This window comes from Danio aesculapii, chromosome 23 (assembly GCF_903798145.1).
Source record: "Danio aesculapii chromosome 23, fDanAes4.1, whole genome shotgun sequence".
NCBI lineage: Eukaryota > Metazoa > Chordata > Actinopteri > Cypriniformes > Danionidae > Danio > Danio aesculapii.
In genome coordinates this window covers 1,781,698-1,806,697 of record NC_079457.1, presented here as the reverse complement: position 1 = coordinate 1,806,697, position 25,000 = coordinate 1,781,698, and the positions used below count along the sequence as shown (strand labels likewise).

The following is a 25,000-nucleotide window of genomic DNA, read 5'->3' as shown; positions in this document are numbered from 1 at the left end:
TCCCGCTAACATTTAAGCACTGTTGAGTGTTCTTAAACACCGCTGATTTGCCATAGTGTTCACCAGTGCTCAACAGAAATGACTGTGATTGACCGTGAAGGTCAACAGTTCACCACACTTCACCGAGCGCAAACACACGGACAAAGGAGCGTTTTAAAGCTGCGATCAGTCATCAGTTGAATCATCAGCGGATCACTTGTCTGTGTTTGCACACGGTAAACATCTGTGAAGAGCGGTGAACTGATGACCTTCACGGCCAATCATAGGCATTTCTGTTGAGCACGGGTGAACACTTAATAGAAAGATTTTTCCAACACACATTTAAACACAATAGTTTTAATAACTAATTTACTAGAACTAACAGTTCCCTTGTATAATTAGCACTTCTTGTTTGCATTGCCTCACATGTTGATTCACTGAATGACTTTTCATTGGTAAGTCACTATTTTGATAAAAGCATCAACTAAATGACTCACATGTAATGTAAATGCTAACAGTGACATACAGCATCCAGAACCAAAGCATGATCAAAACTAAAGACACAAGTGTGTTCTCACCCGTCATCTCCCACCAGCTGGAATGCCCGGCCCATCCCGAACATGGACTGCGCTAAGGCCAGGGCAGATGGCGTCTGGATGGGCGTCAGTGCTGGGTGGAATGGACTGTCCCGACCTAGACTGTGCGGCCCGGGAGATGTGGGCTGGGAGCGTGTCGTCCGCAGCTGCGATGAGAAAACGATTCACAGGTTAAAGCCCTAAATTACTAATAGCTCCGCCCTAAGAGACTGATAGCTCTGCACTAAGAGACTGACAGTCCAGCCCTAAATGACTGATAGCTCCACCCTAAGAGACTGATAGCTCCACCCTAAGAGACTAATAGCTCCACCCTAAGAGACTGATAGCTCCGCACTAAGAGACTGATAGTCCAGTCCTAATAGACTGATAGCTCTGCCCTAAGAGACTGATAGTCCAGCCCTAAAAGACTGACAGCTCCGCTCTAAATTACTGATAGCTCCGCCCTAAATGACTGATAATCCAGCCTTAAATGACTGATAGCTCCGCCCTGGAGACTGATAGTCCAGCCCTAAATGACTGATAGCTCCGCCCTAAGACTGATAGTCCAGCCCTAAATGACTGATAGCTCCACCCTAAGACTGATAGTCCAGCCCTAAATGACTGATAGCTCCACCCTAAGACTGATAGTCCAGCCCTAAATGACTGATAGCTCCGCCATAAGAGACTGATAGTCCAGCCCTAAAAGACTGATAGCTCCACCCTAAGTGACTGATAGTCAAGCGCTAAATGACTGATAGCTCCACCTTAAAAGGCATGTAGCTCCGCCCTAAATGACTGATAGCTCCACCCTAAATGACTGATAGTCCAGCCCTAAAAGACTGATTGCTCCACCCTAAGTAACTGATAGTCAAGCGCTAAATGACTGATAGCTCCACCTTAAAAGGCATGTAGCTCCGCCCTTAATGACTAATAGCTCCACCCTAAATGACTGATAGTCCAGCCCTAAAAGACTGATAGCTCCGCCCTAAAAGACTGATAGCTCCACCCTAAGAGACTGATAGTCCAGCCCTAAAAGACTGATAGCTCCACCCTAAGTGACTGATAGTCAAGCGCTAAATGACTGATAGCTCCACCTTAAAAGGCATGTAGCTCCGCCCTTAATGACTGATAGCTCCACCCTAAATGACTGATAGTCCAGCCCTAAAAGACTGATAGCTCCGCCCTAAAAGACTGATAGCTCCACCCTAAGAGACTGATAGTCCAGCCCTAAAAGACTGATAGCTCCACCCAAAGTGACTGATAGTCAAGCGCTAAATGACTGATAGCTCCACCTTAAAAGGCATGTAGCTCCGCCCTAAATGACTGATAGCTCCACCCTAAATGACTGATAGTCCAGCCCTAAAAGACTGATTGCTCCACTCTAAATGACTGATAGTCCAGCCCTAAAAGACTGACAGCTCCGCTCTAAATTACTGATAGCTCCACCCTAAATGACTGATAATCCAGCCCTAAATTACTGATAGCTCCGCCCTAGAGACTGATAGTCCAGCCCTAAATGATTAATAGCTCCACCCTAAGACTGATAGTCGAGCCCTAAATGTCTGATGACTCCGCCCTAAGAGACTGATACTCCAGCCCTAAATGTCTGATAGCTCCGCCCTAGAGACTGATAGTCCAGCCCTAAATGATTGATAGCTCCACCCTAAGACTGATAGTCGAGCCCTAAATGTCTGATGACTCCGCCCTAAGAGACTGATAGGTCTGCTCTATAAGACCCAACGCTAAATGACTGATAGCCCCAAGACTGATATGAAGTAATGTCAAATATGAGGTCAGATTGACAAGAAAGTTTTACGCTTTCATTTAATATAGTTTATAAATCCAGCGAACATTTGATTTTAAGTGCAGCTGGTTTATTTAAAAGCTCAGATTTCAAGCTTTATGCAGATATATTTCTCATGTCAATGAGGCAAGTATTCGCTGAGATTCCAGCATGTTTCACAACAATGAAGCTGCAGAAACTGTCATTAAAACACAAGCTAACTGAGCCACTCCCCTGGAGAATCCTCAGATCAGTGATCGATGATTGGCTCCTTTACAAGAAGGCGGGGCTTCTTTCACTTTTCTTCAATTAAAAATATGTCTGACACGTCTTGCGTATTCTATAGTCTTTGACCAGAAAGCAGTCTCTCATAAACACACATACAACAATAACTAAGAGTTCCACAAAACTTTTAAGTTTTAAATTTAGATTTTTTTTTTTCGAAGACATGCGGATTCACTACGGGATACATTTATTAACACCCCCTGAGGTTTTAAACACTCAGCAATGCATTGCAAACAATCAGTGTCTCTCATTTTCAAAATAAAAGTCCCACAAACCTAGTAAGTTATATAAACCTAAAAATAGCTAAGATGATCATCGTCTCACTAGATGTCAATGTGGCTCAAACACAGCATGAACTGTTTATATTAATGAACCCAGAGCTTCACACCAGTCTGGTTATTGGCTAACAATCTCCTCCTGACGCAGCATCAGGTCCAGATGATGCGAAATATAACCTAAAGTACATGCAAACTCTGAGGCCATGCCCTGTGAGTCACGCAACAGTCTGCTTTGTGCTCTGATTGGCCGTTTGTCCACTGGGGTTGTACACTTGTGGAATTTACATGAGAATGAAGAAGCAATGGTGTATCAGACTATGTCTAGATATCCCCAGATTGTCTTTATAGGGCACCTTTAACATAAGACATGCTTTGATTTGTGCTCTAGGGTCACAAATAACTGATTAAATCTGACTGAAAAAAGAAAGCCAGATACAACCAGGTAAGTAAATCACGGGCTAATTACAATTTTGGTATAAACATCTGACACATTTTTCAGGAACACACAGAACTCACCTTGCCAGCAGCGTCCATATCGAGGCGCAGCGGGGCGGGGATGTTGCGTTTTCCAGGCGTAATCGGCGATGTGATTGGCTGTGTGTCGTACAGAGTATGGTTGTATGTGGGTGAGGGCGGGCCACTGTGGGCGGACTCTATCCGGCATTGGCTGAGCAGGTGGGTGGTGCCCTGCGAGTGTACCATGTGACCTAGGTGCACCGCTAGGGGCTTTAATCTGGCTCCGCCCACTGCTCCTTCGGCTCCTCCCAGTCCCACAGTCTCCAATGACTCCAGCGAGTGGGCGTGTCTCATACTGTCAATCACACGGCGCAGGCCTCGCTCCTCCACCTCCCTCTCCATCACATCCACACATGTCCAGCGGCCACGTCTGTATGGTTCGCCCGGCCCCTGGTCCAAACGCACCACGCGGAACCGAGAGCCACCCGCATCCAGCGAGCTCTGCTTCCGCGCCGTGACAGGAGTGGTCGGCTGACTGGAGCTCTGCTGCGTCTGGAGGGCGGGGCTTTGCCGCAGTGACAGCCCATTAGATATAAACTGAGTCGGGGATGTGGTCTGGCTTTCGGAGCTCCGCCCATGGGCGGGGTTTCTAGCAGAAGGGGGCGTGGCTCTTTGAGTCCCAGGGCTGAGGAGCTCCGCAGGATGGCTCTCCGCAGAACTCTGATTGTAATCCGAGGTGACGCTGGTGATCTGAAAACCGCTCCGTTTCTTTCCTCCACTCATTCTGGATGTGTCAGCACTCTGACGTTATGCTTCTGCGCTCCAAATTCGAGCTTTGTTCATTATCTGGCACTTTGACAGAAAAGAATAAGAAATCCGCACAGCAAAAACTCTTTAAGAACAAGACGTCCTACCCAATCCAAAGTGAAAAAACATATTCTCTGTCCTCACAGGTGCGCGGTCAGACCTGTCAAAAGCAAAAGTCACATAAATCAGATTTCTTCCATTGCATTTGCCACTCTGTCTCTTCCCCCTGCGGCAGTTTCCAGTATTTCGACTGTACAGTAAAAAGAGCAGTTTCTCTGGCCAGCGGTTGCGCAAGCTTCAGCTCTGATGGCTGTTTCCTCTGGCAGTCCTGCAGAGTGTGTGTTAAGTGTGTGTGTGTGTGCGTGCGTGTTCGCAGCTCCGGACACAATGAAGAGACTCCTAAGCATGCAGAGATCTGAGAATTTCAGCGTCAATCAGTCAATCCAAAAAATGTCAGCAAAATAAATAGCATAATTAGGGCGTTTTACTGCAGCTCAGAGACTGAACGTGTCAGGGCATCATTTCAGGTCTGCAGGACAAGTTTGGTAACTGCAAAAACAAGAAGTTCTGTTTCCGTTGACATTCTGTTCAGGCGATACGTGAAAAACTGTCAAGAGCAGAAAGCACCAAACTCAATCCCCCACGTCTGCAGATACTGTCCTGACTGCTCACTCGATTCACTTTAAAAGAAACTCGACTGCAAAACAAGAGCAAGTGGGGAAAAGCGCAAACACTTCACCACTTCAGGAGGAAAACTCAAAAAGAATTCAACTCAATGTTACAGTTCTGGCAGCGCATTTGACTCAGATGAGAAGTGATCGTGCTATTTTTAACGTTAAAATAAAACTGGATCAGGTAGAAAAGCTCAGCAATTTTGCTGAAAAGCTCAAAACACAGAAAATTCAAGAGCAGAACCTGCACAGAATCTAAAATGGAGTCTGGAGAAACCGTTCTCACAACTTGTTTGAGTCAGATTAAAAGCAGGTCATTATTTTCACTTAAATCTGAATTAAAAGCAAAGAATAAACTCAAAATTCAGCAGCTTTAGGCTTGCTTGTATTAGATTTAAATTAGAAAGTACCGCATGTTTAATCTAAATAACACTAGAGAAAGATGAAAACAGCACTAAACTTATCTGGGTAATTAGAGTCTGCAAATTAAAAATGGATCATGCATTTATAGCTATTTTTTTTAAAACAGTAACTTTAAGAACAAAACTTGCAAAGTGTAAACAATTTAAACTTTAAATGTTGGCATCCCACATTAAAACCAGAGCAAAACACATTTGATTCCAAAGCAGCTCAAGCTTATAATCCTCAGAAAGTGCTAAACTAATTATTCTGCACATCAGAACTCAAAGGCATGCCAATGATTTCTGCAATTTAAGACTTGCACGAAAACCAAACCCTTACTGCAAGGTCTGCTTTCTGTTATCAAGATTTGACTTCACAGAAAAACCCAACCAGTTGCACATCGTCACTCGTTCACGCAGGAATGACGTCTTCGGGCGCGATCGTGCACGCGCGCACGTCTATCGCTTTAAGCAAATACCCGCACGAGCACGCGCGCAGACAGTGAAGAATTGCACAACAGTGCTGCAGCCCAAAGTTGACATCTACCCAAAACAAAGCAAACCCGCATCAGGGCAGGTCTGCCTGGAGAGTAGTGATAACAGAATCACTTCAGTGAAGAGAGTCTTAGCAGCCCAGATTTAAAAAAAAATCCCACAAGATGTCAAAAGTGAGTCTGTGTGTTAATCCCATGAGGAGTCCCGCTTGACAGACGCAGACTGAGTGAACTTTCACACACTGAAGACCTAGAAAAACATATGTGTATCAATAAATAAAAATAAGATGAATCCACAAAGCTGAAAGTCCAGTTAGAAAGCAGGAGCTTGTCTCTTCCACAGCCGAGCAGTGTGTTTATTCTCCATCAGTCCGATAATCTACTAATCACACACACACACACACGCGCACTCACACACACCCTCTTCCCGTGTCTAACGGTACGTACACGCCGCCGTCGCGCTTTCCTTCACGGTTTTCTTCACGGGTTTTCTTTAAAGCGACACTTTCGAAGACAGATTTGCAGATTAATTCTCCTCCAACAAAACTGTTGACAACTTTCCATCACCCGGAAGTTCCGCCTCTTCTCCTGCGAATGAATCCTACTACGGCGAGGGCGTGGCTCGTGAATATGAATGAAGCCAGACGAACAATGCAGCCAATCCACGTCAGCTTGACTCGATTAATATTCATGAGATAATCCTTCGCTGTGCTATGATTCGTAACTTCGACAGACACGCTGAAACTTCACTTTTTGATTTAACTCAAGCAGAAAATTGAAAGAGAAATGCAACTACTAATTAATATTCTTATTATTGTTTTATTCGTAATAATAATAATAATAATAAACGCCAATTCTTAATGGGTTTGGTTAAAAAGTAATGAATTACATTTGATATGAAAGATGCCTGTTCACATCGCCACCTAGCGAATATATTAAACAACTGCATCTTCATTATTAAAGGGATAGTTCACACAAAAATGAATATAAACTCATTATTAACTCGCCCTCAAATGTTTCCAATTTTTTATAATTTTTTTTCTGTTGAAAACAAAGAAGTTATTTTGAAAAAAACAAAAAAAAAAACAATTGGACGTCAATGGTTAGAGGTTTCCAACATTTTTCAAAATAACTTATTTTGTATTTAAAAAAGAAACTCAGAGAGGGTTGAAAGAAGATATGTCAATCACAGAATTTTCTTTTTTTTTGTAAATTGTTTCTTAAAAAAAAACTCAAAATAAAAATACTGCTGTAAGATGTGTACACTCACTGGCCACTTTATTAGGTACACCTGTCCAACTGCTCGTTAATGCATATTTCTAATCAGCCAATCACATGACAGCAGCTCAATGCATTTAGGCATGTAGACATGGTCAAGACGATCTGCTGCAGTTCATAGCGAGCATCAAAATGGGGAAGAAAGGGGATTTAAGTGACTTTGAACGTGGCATGGTTGTTGCTGCCAGACGGGCTGCTCTGAGTATTTCAGAAACTGCTGATCTACAGGGATTTTCACGCACAACCATCTCTAGGGTTTACAGAGAAAGGTCCGACAAAGAGGAATATCCAGTGAGCGGCAGTTCCGTGGGCGCAAATGCCTTGTTGATGCCAGAGGTCAGAGGAGAATGGCCAGACTGGTTCCAGCTGATAGAAAGGCAACAGTAACTCAAATAAGCACTCGTTACAACCGAGGTCTGCAGAAGAGCATCTCTGAACACACAACACGTCCAACCTTGAGGCGGATGGGCTACAGCAGCAGAAGACCACACCGGGTGCCGCTCCTGTCAGCTAAGAACAGGAAACTGAGGCTACAATTCACACAGGCTCACCAAAACTGGACAATAGAAGATTGGAGAAACGTTGCCTGGTCTGATGAGTCTCCATTTCTGCTGACACATTTGGATGGTCAGGACAGAATTTGGCCTCAACAACATGAAAGCATGGATCCATTCTGCCTTGTATCAGCGGTTCAGGCTGGTGGTGGTGGTGTAATGGTGTGGTGGATATTATCCTAGCACACTTTGGGTCCATTAGTACCAATTGAGCATGGTGTCAACGCCACAGCCTACCTGAGTATTGTTCTGACCATGTCCATCCCTTTATGACCACAGTGTCTCCATCTTCTGATGGCTACTTCCAGCAGGATAACGCACCATATCATAAAGTGCCAATCATCTCAGACTGGTTTCTTCAACATGACACTGAGTTCACTATACTCAAATGGCCTCCACAGTCACCAGAGCTCAATCCAATAGAGCACCTTTGGGATGTGGTGGAACGAGAGATTGGCATCATGGATGTGCAGCCGACAAATCTGCAGCAACTGTGTGATGCTATCATGTCAATATGGAGCAAAATCTCTGAGGAATATTTCCAGTAGCTTGTTGAATCCTGCCATGAAGGATTAAAGCAGTTCTGAAGGCATAACACGGTACAACCCGGCACTAGTAAGGTGTACCTAATAAAGTGGCCGGTGAGTTTAGCGCATAAATTAAATGAATATGATGCATAATAAAATAATAAAGAGCACCAGTTTATTTGTGTTTCTGTTTTCGTACACATCAACACACATTTGCTGATTAAGAACAAATCTTTTCTAACCACAGGAGGATCTCCTGATGAAGATCTGCTAAACCCAGAGTGTTCATGACCTGCTTCATATGGATATCTAATAATCTTAACGGCTCACATAGTGTTTTAATAAAGTCATAAAATACAGTAACAATATTTACCATACTGTAGTGGAGGATGTCTAACAGTAAAATGATCTCCTTAAAGTTTTATACACTGTAAGCGTGTAGTAACCGTACTTCATCTCAGGCTGTGGGTCATATTGTCACATCAGTGCTGTGACTAACATGACAACACAACTACACAACCCCTCGTACCAACATCTTTAACTAGATAGTAGATAACAACTATTGTAGATTATATGCAACACACACACACACACACACACACGCGCACACGCGCACACACACACAGATCAGCTCAAATGAACTTCAGATGTTTGTCGTCCGCGATGCCGTAATGTTTCTTGTTCTCCTCAAACACCTGCGTCAGGCCCTGAAACACACACACACACACACATAACACAGAGTGCATATTAATGCGTGTATGAGTGTGTTAATGTGTGTGTGATGATGTGTTACAGCAGCTGTGTGAATGTACACGTTACTGACCTGCATGTAGAGTGTGTGAAGAGCATCGATGTCTTCTTTACTGGGACACGGAGTCTGACTTACAGGAATGGGACGTCCGACTGTACACACACACACACAAACATAAAGATAAACACACACATACAAACATACACAGATGTAGACACACACACAGAGACGCATAGATACAGACATACACAAATACATATTCTCACACACACATATATACAGTATGTCACAAAAGTGAGTACACCCCTCACATTTCTGCAAATATTTATCTATAACTTTTCATAGGACAACAGTGCAGAAATGACTCTTTGACACAATGAAAAGTAGTCACTGTAAAGTTTGTATAACAGTGTAAATTTATTGTCCTCTCAAAATAACTAAAAATACAGCCAATAATAGCTGAACCCCTGGCAACAAAAGTGAGTACACCCCTAAGTGAAAATGTACAAATTGCTCACAATTAGTAATGTTCCTTCCCCTGTGTCATGTGACTCATTAGTGTTACACTGTCTCAAGTGTCACCAGATAGCAGGTGAGTTAAATTTGGTATAAAAGCTCTTCCACTCTCTCAACTTGGCCACTGAAAGTTCAACAAGGCACCTCATGGCAAGCATCTCTCAGAAGACCTGAAAAAACAAATTCTTGCATTGCTATAAGAAGATAGCCAACACTCTGAAACTATGTTGCAGCACAGTGGCCAAGACCATCCAGCACTTTAAGAGGACAGGTTCTTCATAGAAAAGGGTTTGCCATGGTCAGCCCAAGAAGCTGAGTGCACGTTCTCAGCGTCACATCCAAAGATTGTCTTTGAAAACAGATGGATGAGTGCTTCCTGCATTGCTGCAGAGATTGAAGGGATGGGAGGTCAGCCTGTCAGTGCTCAGACCGTATGCTGCACACGGCATCAAATTGGTCTGCATGGTTGTCATCCTAGAAGGAAACCTGTTCTAAAGATGATGCACAAGAAAGCTCGCTAACAATTTGCTGTAGACATGCAAACTAGGGACCAGGATTACTGGAACCATGTCCTGTGGTCTGATGAGACCAAGATAAACCCATTTGGTTAAAATGGTGTCAAGCATGTGTGGCGGCAACCAGGTGAGGAGTTCAAAGACAAGTGTGTCCTGCTTACTGTCAAACATGGTGGTGGGAGTGTCATGATGTGGGGCTGCATGAGTGCTGCTGTCATTGTCATATATGTGTGTGTGTGTGTCTATGTATGTATATATATATATGTGTGTGTGTGTCTATGTATGTATATATATATGTGTGTGTGTGTGTATATTTGTGTTTGTTTGAGTGTGCTTAAGTGTTTGTATGTTTGTGTGTGTGTGTATATTTGTGTGCTTGAGTGTGTGTGTGTTTAAGTGTGTGCATATTTGTGGGTGTTTGAGTATGTTTGTGTTTAAGAGTGTATATCTGTGTGTTTGAGTGTGTGCTTAAGTGTTTGTGTGTGTGTATATATGTGTTTAAGTTTGTGTATGTGTGTATAGTTGTGTTTGTGTTTTCGTGTTTGTACATTTGTGTGTCTGTTTATGTGTGTCTATATTTGTGTGTGTTTGGGTGTGTGCATGTTTGTGTGGGTGTATATTTGTGTGTGTGTATATGTGTTTAAGTTTGTGTGTGTATGTGTTTAAGTGTTTGTACATTTGTGTGCTTGAGTGTGTGTTTTTGTGTATATTTAAGTGTGTGTGTGTGTGTGTATATATATATGTGTTTAAGTTTGTGTATGTGTGTATAGTGTGTATGTGTTTAAGTGTTTGTACATTTGTGTGTGTGTATATTTGTGTGTGTTTGCGTGTGTGTGTGTTTGTACATTTTTGTGCTTGAGTGTGTGTTTGTGCTTAAGAGTGTATATTTGTGCATTTTTTGTGTGTGTATGTTTAAGCTTATGTCTATGTATATTTATGTGTGTGTGTGTGTATGTTTGTACATTTGTGCGATTGTATGCGTGTGCGTTTAAGTGTTTGCATATTTGTGTGTGTTTGAGTGTGTGTTTGTGTTTAAGAGTGTATATTTGTGCATCTTTTTGTGTGTGTATGTTTAAGCTTATGTCTATGTATATTTATGTGTGTGTGTGTGTGTATGTTTATACATTTGTGTGATTGTATGCGTGTGCGTTTAAGTGTTTGCATATTTGTGTGTGCTTGAGTGTGTGCTTAAGTGTTTGTATGTTTATGTGTGTATATTTGCTTAAGTTTGCGTGTGTGTGTATATTTGTGTGTATGAGTGTGTGTTTGTGTTTGAGTGTATATTTGTGTGTGTTTGAGTGTGTGCTTAAGTGCGTGTGTATATTTGTGTATCTGTTTGTGTTTGTGTGTGTATATTTGTACATTTGTGTGTGTTTGAGTGTGTGTCTATATTTGTGTGTTTGTATGCGTGTATGTTTAAGTGTTTGGATATTTGTGTGTGTTTGAGTGTTTGTATGTTTGTGTGTGTATATTTGCTTAAGTTTACGTGTGTGTGTTTGAGTGTATATTTGTGTGTGTGCTTAAGTGTGTGTGTGTATATTTGTGTATCTGTTTGTGTGTGTGTGTGTGTGTTTAAGCTCGTGTATTTGAGTTTAAGAGTGTATATTTGTGTGTGTCTTTGTACATTTGTGTGTCTGAGTTTGTGTCAATATTTGTGTGTTTGTATGCGTGTGTGTTTAAGTGTTTGCATATTTGTGTGTTTGAGTGTGTGCTTAAGTGTTTGTATGTTTGTGTGTGTATTTTTGTGTGACTGAGTGTGTGTTTGTATATTTGTTTAAGTTTGTGTGTGTATGAGTGTGTGCTTAAGTGTGTGTGTATATTTGTGTATCTGTTTGTGTGTGTCTGTGTGTGTGTGTACGTACCGACGGTGTGTATGGGTTTCCTGTATGGCAGTAGGCCGAAGCTGTACTGGAAAACTCCTCTAGCATGAAAGAGAGGCAAAGCCACGCCCATTATCCTCTGGAGGCGGTCCTGCATGCGGCGGAGGGCGGAGCCTGCAGGATTCTCCATCTGGTCGAAGAGCTCGTTCTCCCCAAATGAGAACACTGGAACGAGCCACGCTCTACACACACACACGCACGCACACACACACACACACACACACACACACACAAAAACACGCTGGGTTTTCATGTTATATGGGGACGCTCCATACTGTAGCTGTAATGATACGTGTAGTGTACAGCATCACACACGCACAAAACACACTTACGTATGGAGAGAAACAAACATGGACACACTTACAAACACACTGCGCGCACACACACACACAGACACACACACCCGTGTTTGAGGGCGAGTTTGATGAAGCCTTTGCGCTGCAGCAGTTGTAGTGTCAGTGCTCCAGGCCGCGCCTCCAGAGACTCCGGAGCTCCGCCCACTGCGATGACAGCCGCTTGACCCCCGCCTGGCCGACTCAGCAGGTAACTCGCACTGGCCTTCTCACTGGACACCAGCCCTGCAGAGGTCAGAGATCACACACACTCACATACAGCTGAAGATCAAATTATTCTCCCTTCAGGAATGATATGTCCAGCAGAATATCACACACTGTCATCACGGCAAAGATTAATGAACGAGTTACTCAAATTATTCATTCATTCATTTTCCCTCAGCTTAGTTCCTTATATACCACCGTTCACCACAGCGGAATGAACCGCCAACTATTCCAGCTTATGTTTTACCCTTCCAGCTGCAACTCAGTACTGGATAACACCCATACACACTCATTCACACACACACACACACTCATACACTACGGCCAGTTTGTTTCACCAATTCCTCTATAGTGCATGTGTTTGGACTGTGGGGGAAACCGGAGCACCCGGAGGAAGAAACACCAACTGACCCAGCTGAGACTCGAACCAGCGATCTTCTTGTTGTGATACGTTGTATCAACGGTTCAGGCTGCTGGTGGTGGTGTAATGCTGTGGGGGATATTTTCTTGGCACACTTTGGGTCTATTAGTACCAATTGAGCATGGTGTTAACGCCACAGCCTACCTGAGTATTGTTCTGACCATGTCCATCTCTTTATGAGCACAGTGTCTCCATCTTCTGATGGCTACTTCCAGCAGGATAACACACCATGTCATAAAGCACCAATCATCTCAGACTGGTTTCTTGAACATGACAATGAGTTCACTGTACTCAAATGGCCTCCACAGTCACCAGAGCTCAATCCAATAGAGCACCTTTGGGATGTGGTGGAACGGGAGATTGGCATCATGGATGTGCAGCCGACAAATCTGCAGCAACTGTGTGATGCTATCATGTCAATATGGAGCAAAATCTCTGAGGAATATTTCCAGTATCTTGTTGAATCTCTGCCATGAAGGATTAAAGCAGTTCTGAAGGCAAAAGAGGGTCCGACCCACTACTAGCAAGGTGTACCTAATAAAGTGGCCAGTGAGCGTATCTGTCAGCCCTTCACAATATTAGATAACATTAATTCACTGTTCTAATTAGACTTTAGGCACATTAGTATTCCTATAATAATTAGTTATTGTTTTTTTTAATAATTGAACCATCTTGATTCTTAAAACACTGTTTAATATTATTTCATATTTTATTTGTATTATTTTTAATATATTTACTTCAAAGCAAACAGTGTCCATATATTAAACAGAACATCATTTGCATGTTAGTAAATATAAATTTAAAATAATACAAAAATTTTTACATAAGATTGCTTTTAGAAATGCTTTTTGAATGCTTAAATATAATATATTTCAATAATGTCCTATATAATATCGCTCATATTTCAGATAATCTTGGGCCTGAATGTAGTTGATAAAACACTGATCAATGTATCATCTAAAAGTGAATGTTTATTCAGAAAAACAGAAGGGAAAGGTTTTGTGTGAAATGTTTTAGAGTAATGATTATGTTGTGTTGACCTTCTATTAGTATTATTATTGATCAATCTGCAGGCGTCATGAGTGTGAGCTGGACTGCAGGAGTTATGAGGGTGAAGCTATATTTATTCAGAAAAGCAGCCCTGATTTACCTCTTCATATCTGCTGGCTGTAAAATCACCAGAAATATATCAGACAGGCAGCTGAGATCTGTACCTCTGCTCATTGTGTGTGTGTGTGTGTGTGTGTGTGTGTGTGTGTGTGTGTGTGTGTGTGTGTGTGTGTGTGTGTGTGTGTGTGTGTGTGTGTGTGTGTGTGTGTGTGTGTGTGCGTGTGCGTGACTGTATTGCCTACTTGGTTCTAGTTCAGACTTTCCACACAACACTTTCACAACATCTCATTACCCAACAAGAACAAACAGCGAGGTCAAACATACACGCATGCACACGCACACACACACACACAAACGCACGCACGCACAAATGTTTTACTATCTCAGTGAGGACACTGCACAGTCTTCATTTTGTTTATTTTCAGGTGTATTCATTTATGAGGAGCAGAGAAACATCAACACCACACAGAAATTAACAAAACCTCTACACACACACACACACACACACACACACACACACACACACACACACACTTTTGCACACACCCACAATCTTAACACATAGACACTTTCACGCACACACACATTCTCTTTCATCTCTCTCACACACACACACACACACACACACACACGCACACGCACACACACAAAAACGGGCTCACCTAAACTATTAGGACATAACGAGAAAAGGCGGGAGGTGGTATGTCACGTCATTTTGAACACTTCTACGCTGCTTGACTTATCGGGACATTAGCACTGTCCCAATAGTTACGGTGTGTCCTCATATTGTCGGTATGTATTCAGGTGTTTTGTCCCAACAGTCCGGTCGCACCAACGCACACACACACACACACACACACACACACACACACACACACACACACACACACGGCCCTGTACCTTTGGGGGCCCCAAGCAAAAGCATAGGGGGCCCTATAGAGTATTGCCAACGCAAACCGGCCGACAGTGATTAGACTTTGCTTATTAAACACAATCAATGAAACAGAAAAGTAAAGCCTGATTTCTTCTACTTAATCCCTCTCTGAATGACTTGGCCATTTTAAAACAGCACTGTTTCTGTCAGTGAAACTGCACTACTTTCTATTATCATTTCTTTATAATAATAAAATATACATGCTGAACTCATAAAAAACACAGAAACCTAACATTAATGCAAAGATTGATCCATAAATAATAAAATCAATAAGTAAATAATATAAATATAAACATTTATTAATATAAAAAAACATAAGAAAAGGGGAAACAACAAATACTGGGTAATGATAATACCCAAACACAAACACAAACTATATTATCCCCTTCAGTCTCCTTCCCTGTTCCTTACATTTGAGCGTATATTAAACTATGATTAATTCAATTAGGACATCATTTTTATAAACATGTCTCAGGAAGAAATATTACAGTGTGCAAAATATGTCAGTGAAAGATGCTTCAGTATTGCATTTCAGTTAAATGCGTTTTAGACTGAAAACAGGTCTGTAAAACCAGGAAATTTAATATTTCCTATAAGTAGATGATGTTTATTAATCTGTAATTGCATATTTTCTATAAATGTTCAACTTGATTATGTCTTTAACTTCATCATTAGCACCTAAAAGTGATGCTAAAATCATTTTGTGCTTGTCTCTTCTTGTCGTCATTTTTCCCCTCAGTTTTTCTACACCTGAAGACTACTTGTTTCATTTTCGCGGTCCACTTTCTAATATAAATCAGGTATACACTGTAAATAGGGCCAGCGATGAAGCAAAGGCCATGGTTGTGTCTGTGCATGGATTTACGTTCTTGTGGTGACCGGTCGGTCTTACAGGTTACCTTGGAAGTACAAACTCAAACCGCATATGAGAAATGAGATGGAGCGAGCTTCCTGGTGATCACATGACCTTCACATGAAAACAATTTCAACTTTAATAAAATTGTGCTCATTTTTTCATTCCAGTGAAATGTAATAAATATTAATGTACTAAAGCACTGTTAATGAAGGTAATTTGTAAAATGCAAATAAAACAATTTCAGCAAGGAAACAGCTCGCACCACTAGTGGGTTGTGAGGGCCCCCTTGTGGCGGCGGTGCCCTAAGCAGCCGCTTAGTTCGCTTATAGGGAGGGCTGGCTACGCACGCACAAACAAACACACACAAAACACAACGCACAACACACCTCCGCACATGATGTATTCTCTGAAGAAGGGCACCCTGAACCAGAATGGCAGCATCAGCAGGTATGGCGTGAGTCCCGGGAACATCTGGGAGAATCCGGACGCCTCCGTGCAGAAATTCCCGAATCCACCAGCCACCAAAACACCGTGTGGATGGAAACCCAGCAGATAATTGTGCCGCGGGTCCAGATCCACCGTCTTGACCAGCTGACATGAAGAAAACAATCTCATTTTAAAGACGACAGATAACAGATTATAGTAAAGAAGCTCAATAATACTAATGTTACGCGTTTTTAAGCTTATGAAAATAATTTTTTTAATAAATGTATATTTTATTATATTTATTGTTTAATTATTTTCATAATTGACAGAAAATCTAAGCTAAACATCTGAAGAGAATACATTCCAGATCTGAAGTTGTTATCTCCAAAATTGAGCTTCCAGCAGTATTTAGTTTGGCTGCAGTACCAGACGTGACCACCAGTTGACACACGATTTCCATTGATTACCATATAAGGGCGCATCCTAACCCTGTGTAAGTTATGAGTGATATGAATAATATGTTTTCATACTTTTCACAATATTTGTAAAGTAGTCATCAAATTCTAAAGTAGTTTGAGGGTTTTTGATTTTAATTTATCCTCTAAAAAACATCTTTAAAAAATGAAATGTTGATTGCTGTAGCAAAGTAATGCTTTACGACTCTGATGAGTATCCTTGTCGTAAATTAATAAATAACTGTTGTTAATTAAAAACACCAGTATATGTATTCACAAGTCTTAGACATTTCCAACAAAATACAGTTTGTCATGATTAGATTAGGATTTAATTGCAATATAGTGAAGGAAACTTGAGGCTGGCGGATGGTGACAATCACTGATTGACTAACAGATTAATTGATTCACTGACTTACTAAATCACTTACTCACTGACTCACTACAGACTATTTCACTTGGCGATTCATTTATCAATTCACTTATTTTTCACTTCACTTACTCACTGATTCACTAACTTGCAGAATCACTAACTCGCTAATTGACTTACCAACTTACTAAATCACTTACTAACCGATTCACTTACTCTGATTCACTTACTAACTCGCTGATTGGCTTACCAACTCACTGATTCACTTACTCACTGATTTGCTCACTCACTATTTCACTTAGTCGCTGACACACCAATTCACTTACAGACTTACTAATTTACTTACTGATTCACTTAATCAATGATTCACTTTCTCATGACTCACTGATTCACTCACCGACTCACTGATTCACTTAGTCACCAATTCTTCACTTACTCACAAACTCACTGATTCACTTACTCTCTGATTCAATTATTCACCAATTCTCCTACTTACCGATTTACTTATTCACTGATTCACTAACTCACTGATTCACACTCGCTGATTGACTTACCAACTCACTGATTCACTTACTCGCCGGTTCTTCACTTACTCAAACTCATCGATTCACTCGTTGATTGACTTACTCGCTGACTGACTTATTCACTGACTCACTTACTGATTCGCTTACCAATTCAGAGTCAATTACTCGCAGACTCACTAATTTACTAACTCACTGATATACTAACTCACTGATTCACTTGCTCATGACTCACTGGTTCACTTACTCAACGATTCACTTACTGATTCATTTACTAACTTGCTGATTCACTTACCAACTCACTGATTCACTTACTCGCATATTCACTGACTCGCTGATTTGCTGACTCAAAGACTCACTAATTCTCATTCACTGATTCACTTAATGATTTTCTGACTTGGTCTTGCTGATTTAGACTCGCTGATTCGTTAACTCGCTAAATCACTTACCAACTCACTGATTCACTTAATCACTGATTCACTGACTCATTGATTTGCTAACTCACAGGCTCACAAATTTTCACACACTGATTCAACTTAATGATTTGCTCAGTCTTGCTGATTCACAGACTCACTGATTCACAGGCTCATTGATTCACAGACTCACTTACTGTTTAACTTACTGATTCATTGACTTACTCACTGATTCATTTACTCAGATTCACAGATTAACTAATTCACAGACTTGTTCATTCACAGGCTTTGTGATTCACAGACTCACCTGTGGTTTCACTTACTGATTCACTGACTCACTCACTGAATTGCTTAATGATTCGCTTAATCACTGATTCACTTACTCACTGATATGCAGACTTACTGATTTGCTGATTCACTGATTCGTTTAATCACAGATTCACTTACTCACAGACTCACTGATTCACAGACTCACTGATTCACAGACTCACTGATTGACAGGCTGGTTAATTCACAGACTCGTTGATTCACAGACTTGCTTATGATTTCACTTACTGATTCTCTGACTCACTCACTGATATACAGACTCACTGATTTGTTTACTCAATGATTCACTGATTCGCTGCTGTTCTGAACTTACTGTGATTGGGAAATAATCCCGGAAATGCGTCCAGACCCTCCAGCTTCTGACCCAAGGTGACCTGCGACCTCCGCATGAGGGCGTGTCCCGGTCCAGATACAGCCAACCAGCATACAGCGCTCCAAGAATCCACCAATCACTGAGACACAGCAGCACGAACGCGGCCAGACACACCTGAGCTGCAAACACACACACACACACAAATTCAAACACACACACACAGTATATTCATAAAAGTAGAGTTTGTGTGCGTGTGTGCGTGCGTGCGTGCGAGAGAGAGAGAGAGAGAGAGAGTGTCTCTGAGTGTGTGTGTGGGAGGGAGAGAGGTGAACGAGTAAGTGTAAGTGAATGTGTGCGCATAAAAGAGAATGAGTGATTGAGTGTCTGTGTGTGTGGTTGTGTCTGTGCTGTGTGTGTGTTAGAGAGAGTCTTTGAGAGTGTGTACGTGGCTGTGTGAGTGTTTCTCTGAGCTTGAATATGTGTGCGAGTGTGTATGAGACAGTGTGTTTGCCAGCGTGTGTGTTCATGTCAAACAGTGGAGGAGGTCAAACACACACTGTTACTAAATCAGCAGTGAACTGACCGACTGGCCGCTGCTTCACCAAAAATCAATCTGACTTCAGTAACACAGCTTATATTATAATAATAATAACAATTAATATAATATAATTAATAATAATTATTAGAATAATTACAATATAATATAATATAATATAATTAATAATAATTATTAAAATAATTACAATTAATATAATATAATTAATAATAATTATTAGAATAATTACATTTAATATAATACAATTAATAATAATTATTAGAATAATTACAATTAATATAATATAATTAATAATAATTATTAGAATAATTACAATTAATATAATATAATTAATAATAATTATTAGAATAATTACAATTATAATATAATATAATATAATTAATAATAATTATTAGAATAATTACAATTAATATAATATAATTAATAATAATTATTAGAATAATTACAATTAATATAATATAATATAATTAATAATAATTATTAGAATAATTACAATTAATATAATATAATATAATTAATAATAATTAGTAGTATAATTACAATTAATATAATATAATATAATTAATAATAATTATTAGAATAATTACAATTAATATAATATAATTAATATTAATTATTAGAATAATTACAATTAATATAATATAATTAATAATAATTATTAGAATAATTACAATTAATATAATATAATATAATATAATTAATAATAATTATTAGAATAATTACAATTAATATAATATAATATAATTAATAATAATTATTAGAATTACAATTAATATAATGTAATTAATAATAATTATTAGAATAATTACATTTAATATAATATAATTAATAATAATTATTAGAATAATTACAATTAATATAATATAATAATAATTATTAGAATAATTACAAATAATATAATATAATTAATAATAATTATTAGAATAATTACAATATAATATAATTAATAATAATTATTAGAATAATTACATTATAAATAGACTATTATTATAAATAAACACACACACACACACACACACACACATACTTAAAATATTACTAACAACTCTAATATTTTCTCTACAATTAAATAGCAGAAATGACCCTTTTCATACACACACAACGACATAAATAAAACAGAAAAACAATAATAAACTTTCTAGAACTAACAGCTCTATCTATTTTATTATAGTTTTAACAACTTGATCTTCTGTAATAAAGAAAAAAAACTCATTTAGTCACATTTTCTCTGCTTTTATACATACAAAAATAAATAAATACATGTCTAATTAAATTATAATAAACAAATATACAGTTTTTAATGAAAATCCACCTATAAATCTTGTGTTTATTTGTAACAAGATGATTCACCACAGGAATCAATACAAAAAAGCTGTCCTGAATAGCCAGTATTCCCTGTAATCGATATTAAATTTGATGATTCATGACAGTGAATTAGATTCATGACATTAGAGTTTCTCTGTCTACATTTCTTTAATATTTAGGTCTAATGTAAAGCTCACTCGCATCTGAATTAGAATATGTCCTTTATACGTGTAGCCATACATTGGCCTCAAGGCTCTGGAACGCTCTCCCTATAGCACAGAGAAATCTGTGATTGGTAGAACTTTTTAAAAAGCATTTAAAGACGCATCTTTTTGGTCAAGCTTTAATTAACCGTTTGGATTTTTAACTTGCTTTAAGATGTTTTCTTTTATTGATATTGTTCTTTAACCTGTTTTCTGGTTTTCTCTTACTGTAAACTTTTCAAGACTCACCTTTTTACTGCTGCTTTTAACTTGGATTGATTATTTTGATTAATTTAATCATCCAATTGTATTGAATCGTTCATATTTTATTGTTTTATTGTGGTCTTTTTTACTGCTCTTATTGTTCTGCTTTGTTACTGTTTGCCTTTTGGTTTGAGAAAAGCGCACTATAAATAAAATGTATTATTATTAGTAAAGCACTGTGACTCAATGTCTGAGAAAGACGCTATATAAATAAACCTAAACTTAATATGTGCATCTGTAAATTCATAATAATAAAAACATTTTAAATAATCTTCAGTCACTTGTAAGCAATTTATGACAATTATGCACATGATAATATGGGGAAAAAAGACTTACTATTATATTACAGTTTATATGTAACAGTTTATATTACAATTATCATCACAGCTGATGCTTTAGTATTTTTACAAAATCTGTATTCATTCAATCCTTTTCGGCTAAGTCTCTTTATTCATCAGAAGTCGCCACAGCAGAATGAACCGCCAACTATTTCAGCATATGTTTTACTCAGCGGATACCCTTCCAGCTGCAGCCCAGTACTAGGAAACACCCATACACACTCATTCACACACACACTCATACACTACAGCCAGTTTAGTTCATTAATTCCCCTATAGCGCATGTGTTTGGACTGTGAGGGAAACCGGAGCACCTGGAGAAAACCCACAGCAACACGGGGAGAACATGCAAACTCCACACAGAAATGCCAACTGGTCCAGCCGGGACTTGAACCAGCGACCTTCTTGCAGTAAGGCCAAAGTGATAACCATTGAGCCACCGTGTCGCCCTTATCTGTATTCAAAAGATACTAATACATTTCTTAAGACAATCTTTTAAATCCTACTTCCCTTAAAGGGACAGTTCACCACAAAAAAATATTGACTCATTATTCACTTATCCTCAAGTGGTTATAAATCATTTTGTGTTTCTTTCTTCTGTTGAACACAAAAGAAGATATTTTGAAGAATGCTGAATAGCGGTAACCATTGACTTACATAGTAGGAAAAACAAATGGAAGTCAACGGTTATCAGGTTACAGCATTCTTCAGAAGAAATAATCATAATAGTTTTAATAACTCATCTCTAATAACTGATTTGTTTTCTCTTTGTCATGATGACAGTAAATAATATTAGACTAGATATTCTTCAAGACACTTCTATACAGCTTAAAGTCACATTTAAAGGCTTAACTAGGTTAATTAGGTTAACTAGGCAGGTTAGGGGAATTAGGCAAGTTATTGTATAACGATGGTTTGTTCTGTAGACTATTAAAAAAAATATATATAGCATAAAGGGGCTGATAATATTGACCTTAAAATGTTTTTAAAAAATTAATAACTGCTTTTATTCTAGCCAAAATAAAACAAATAAGACTTTCTCCAGAAGAAAAAAATATTATCAGATTATCATTCCTGAATCTGTTCAACATCATTTGGGAAATATTAAAAAAAGAAGAAAAAAAAGGAGGGCTAATAATTCTGACCTCAACTGTGTTATATATATATATATAAAATTAAGGGTGTCATTTAGACAACAAAGAGATGAAGAATGATTAGATAACGAGGATTTTTTTACATCTGTGTAGTGTTAGAAAAACAGTCAAATACTACAATTTTAATTCCCCTTAAGCAATTAAACTATTTTTAAGGAAAGTCTTGTGAAGTATGTGTCATATTGTTTTGCATTTTGTTTAAGAGTAGAACAGGCTTAAAACTGTAATACATTACTTTTTACACAACATTGTACGTGTGAAGGTACAGACAGACACATATATATTTTGAACAGCACATATTAATGGATAATTCATGTTTTAAGCTCCTCCAGCACTAATGTATTTGTTTTTATTTCTTTATAATGGGATTTGTGGATTTGCTCTTGTGTTTGGACTCAGCAGTGAAAATTAAACCACACTGAACTGAACTGAGCTGAACTGACACGGTTTTAATTTACTAGGACTTCTGTGTTCAGCTGTTTTGACACAATCTACATTGTAAAAGCACTAGAGAAATAAAAAACTGAATTGAATTGAATAATGACTGGAATAATTCAGACTTTAAGACTTCGAACATTTATAAAATAAAAAATAAAAATAACTAAATATCATTGGTAAGCAATGCAAATAATATTCAAATAATATTATAATGTATTGAAATAACATAATAAAAACTCATTCATGTCTGGAGAGGACCAGGAAAAAACATATGCTTATTAAATCCTACCCCTTCTCCACCCTAGAGCAATAATAAAGAACAATCCACCACAACAATATTAACACTTCACAATAATAATGATTTATGTATTTATGCTTGCGTGGGAAAATGGGAAAATGAAAGTGAGAAAATGTGTTTGCGTCTCTGAGTTCACCAGGAAAATCGCAATTGTGTTGTTCGCAATAGATAAAGTAAGTAAATAAAGGAAAGATTCGCTCACCCAGAGCCAAGAAGCTGAAGACCCACTGGACCACCGCGGCCGTCTGAATGCGCCTGCGCAGAGGCACGCGCAGAGGAGCGAACTCAATCTTCATCTCGGAGAGCACACACACACACACACACTGTTACAGAACTCACTCACTCACTCACTCACTCACAAACAAAAACACACACACACTCACAGAAACACTGTCACAGAACACACACAGACACACACTCCTTCACTGTGCGGAGAGTCCAGCACATCAGCGCTCAGAGTCGCGTTTCTTCATCCAGCACTATGTTCATCCTCTTTTAGTGCGGGTGACGTCACTCAGACGCTTCCGTTCTCGCCACACACAGTGAATAAAGTGAGTTTCTGACACTTCTGCGAGTCTTGCTGAAGTTTGGTCAACTCCTGTCGCGCGCCTCTGTTCCGCGTGCCTCCGTGCGAGCGCAAAAGCAGCAACACACCCGTGACGTCAGCGACCCGGCCCTCTCGCTGGCCGCCAATCACATCGCGCGGATGATACACGGATCTGCGCATGCGCGCGACTGTGAACTCTTCAACCTTTCCCTCGCGTGGTCGCCAGAGGCCGCGCGTGTGCTCGGTCTTTTTGCAGCTATAAACAAAGGTCATTCGTTATAGTTAGATTCTCTTGATAGAATAATATAAAGCTTTCGTTACTGTAAACCACAACCTTTTATTTGAAGTTCTTGATTTCTTCGGTTTTGGTAATAACTTCATTTGTGCAGATATAATATAAAACATTATATAATAATTGCAATAGCTCTGTTAAACTACCTTTCAGGACCACTTCTAGATTTAACACAGGTATATCCATTATTATATACTCCTTTATTATTTTTATTGATAATGCATGTGTTGTATCCAGGGGCGTAGGGGACATTTTGGGGCGTAGCGGACACACTGTATGAGATCATACGTTTATATAATTATTAATCACCTGTTTCTAAATGGTCTGTCTCTAAAAGTGAAGGGGACGTATCCCCCCGTCCCCCACGGTTGCTACGCCCCTGGTTGTATCTTCATATTACAATCAATCCATTTCAAGGCATCAGTTGGCCAGTAATGTGATTAAACGTTCCCAGTTAGCAGATGACACTGCAGTTCTTATAAAAGACATAAAATAATTAAAAGTAGCTCTTCCCTGCTGAAAAATCCAGCTTAAAACAGCCTAAGCTGGTTGGCTGGTTTTAGCTGGTTGACCAGCCTGGTTTTAGAGGGGTTTTGGCCATTTCCAGACTGGTTTCCATCCATTTAGCCTGGTCTTATCTGCTCAGGCTGGAAAATGACCAGCTAAAACCACCTTGACCAGCCTGGTTTAAGCTGGACATAGCTGGTTTTGGCTGGGGTCCCAGCCTGGTTAGGTTGGTCAAGCTGGTTTTAGCTGGTCATCTTCCAGCCTGACCAGCTATAACCAGGCTAAATGGATGGAAACCAGTCTGGAAATGGCCAAAACCCCTCTAAAACCAGCCTGAGTGTCTTAATGAATTCTATTTAGCATCAGGATTAGCTATAAATATTAAAAAGTGTGAATTATTTGCTTTAATTTGTCTGAAATTTATGGAATTTCAATAAAAGATATTATTAATTATTTAAGAATTAAGATATGCAAAGGCAAAAAAGAAAGAATAACACTAAATTATACCCTATTAATTAATAAAATACAAAATAAATTCAATGTTTGGCTAATGAGAGACCTATCTCTGAATGGGAGAGTTCTGTTATCAAAATCTGAAGGTTTATCTAGATTACTTTACATTGCAATGGCTATAGACGTTCCAAAACG

The 25,000-nt window shown here is 39.2% G+C and overlaps 2 protein-coding genes across 2 annotated transcripts in view; both read right to left on the bottom strand.

Annotated features, from left to right (window-relative positions):
• The window catches only part of zgc:153012 (uncharacterized protein LOC777626 homolog), a 23,257-nt gene extending 17,084 nt beyond the window's left edge, over positions 1–6,173 (bottom strand). The window contains exons 1-2 of the mRNA XM_056448940.1: positions 3,417–6,173; positions 558–721 (exon numbers count right to left, since the gene is read on the bottom strand). Coding sequence (XP_056304915.1) covers positions 558–721; positions 3,417–4,139 — 887 coding nt within the window. The 5' untranslated portion in view covers positions 4,140–6,173. The remainder of the gene's footprint in view (positions 1–557; positions 722–3,416) is intronic.
• A 2,068-nt stretch (positions 6,174–8,241) lies between these two features.
• mogat3a (monoacylglycerol O-acyltransferase 3a) lies at positions 8,242–23,661 on the bottom strand. The gene is made up of 7 exons (XM_056449688.1): positions 23,209–23,661; positions 18,451–18,629; positions 16,015–16,219; positions 12,154–12,328; positions 11,733–11,932; positions 8,912–8,991; positions 8,242–8,795 (listed from the first exon to the last, which is right to left on the bottom strand). Exons 1-7 carry the CDS (start codon positions 23,300–23,302, stop codon positions 8,721–8,723), a joined length of 1,008 nt encoding a protein of 335 aa, XP_056305663.1. The 5' UTR covers positions 23,303–23,661; the 3' UTR covers positions 8,242–8,720.
• Positions 23,662–25,000: the final 1,339 nt, after the last annotated feature.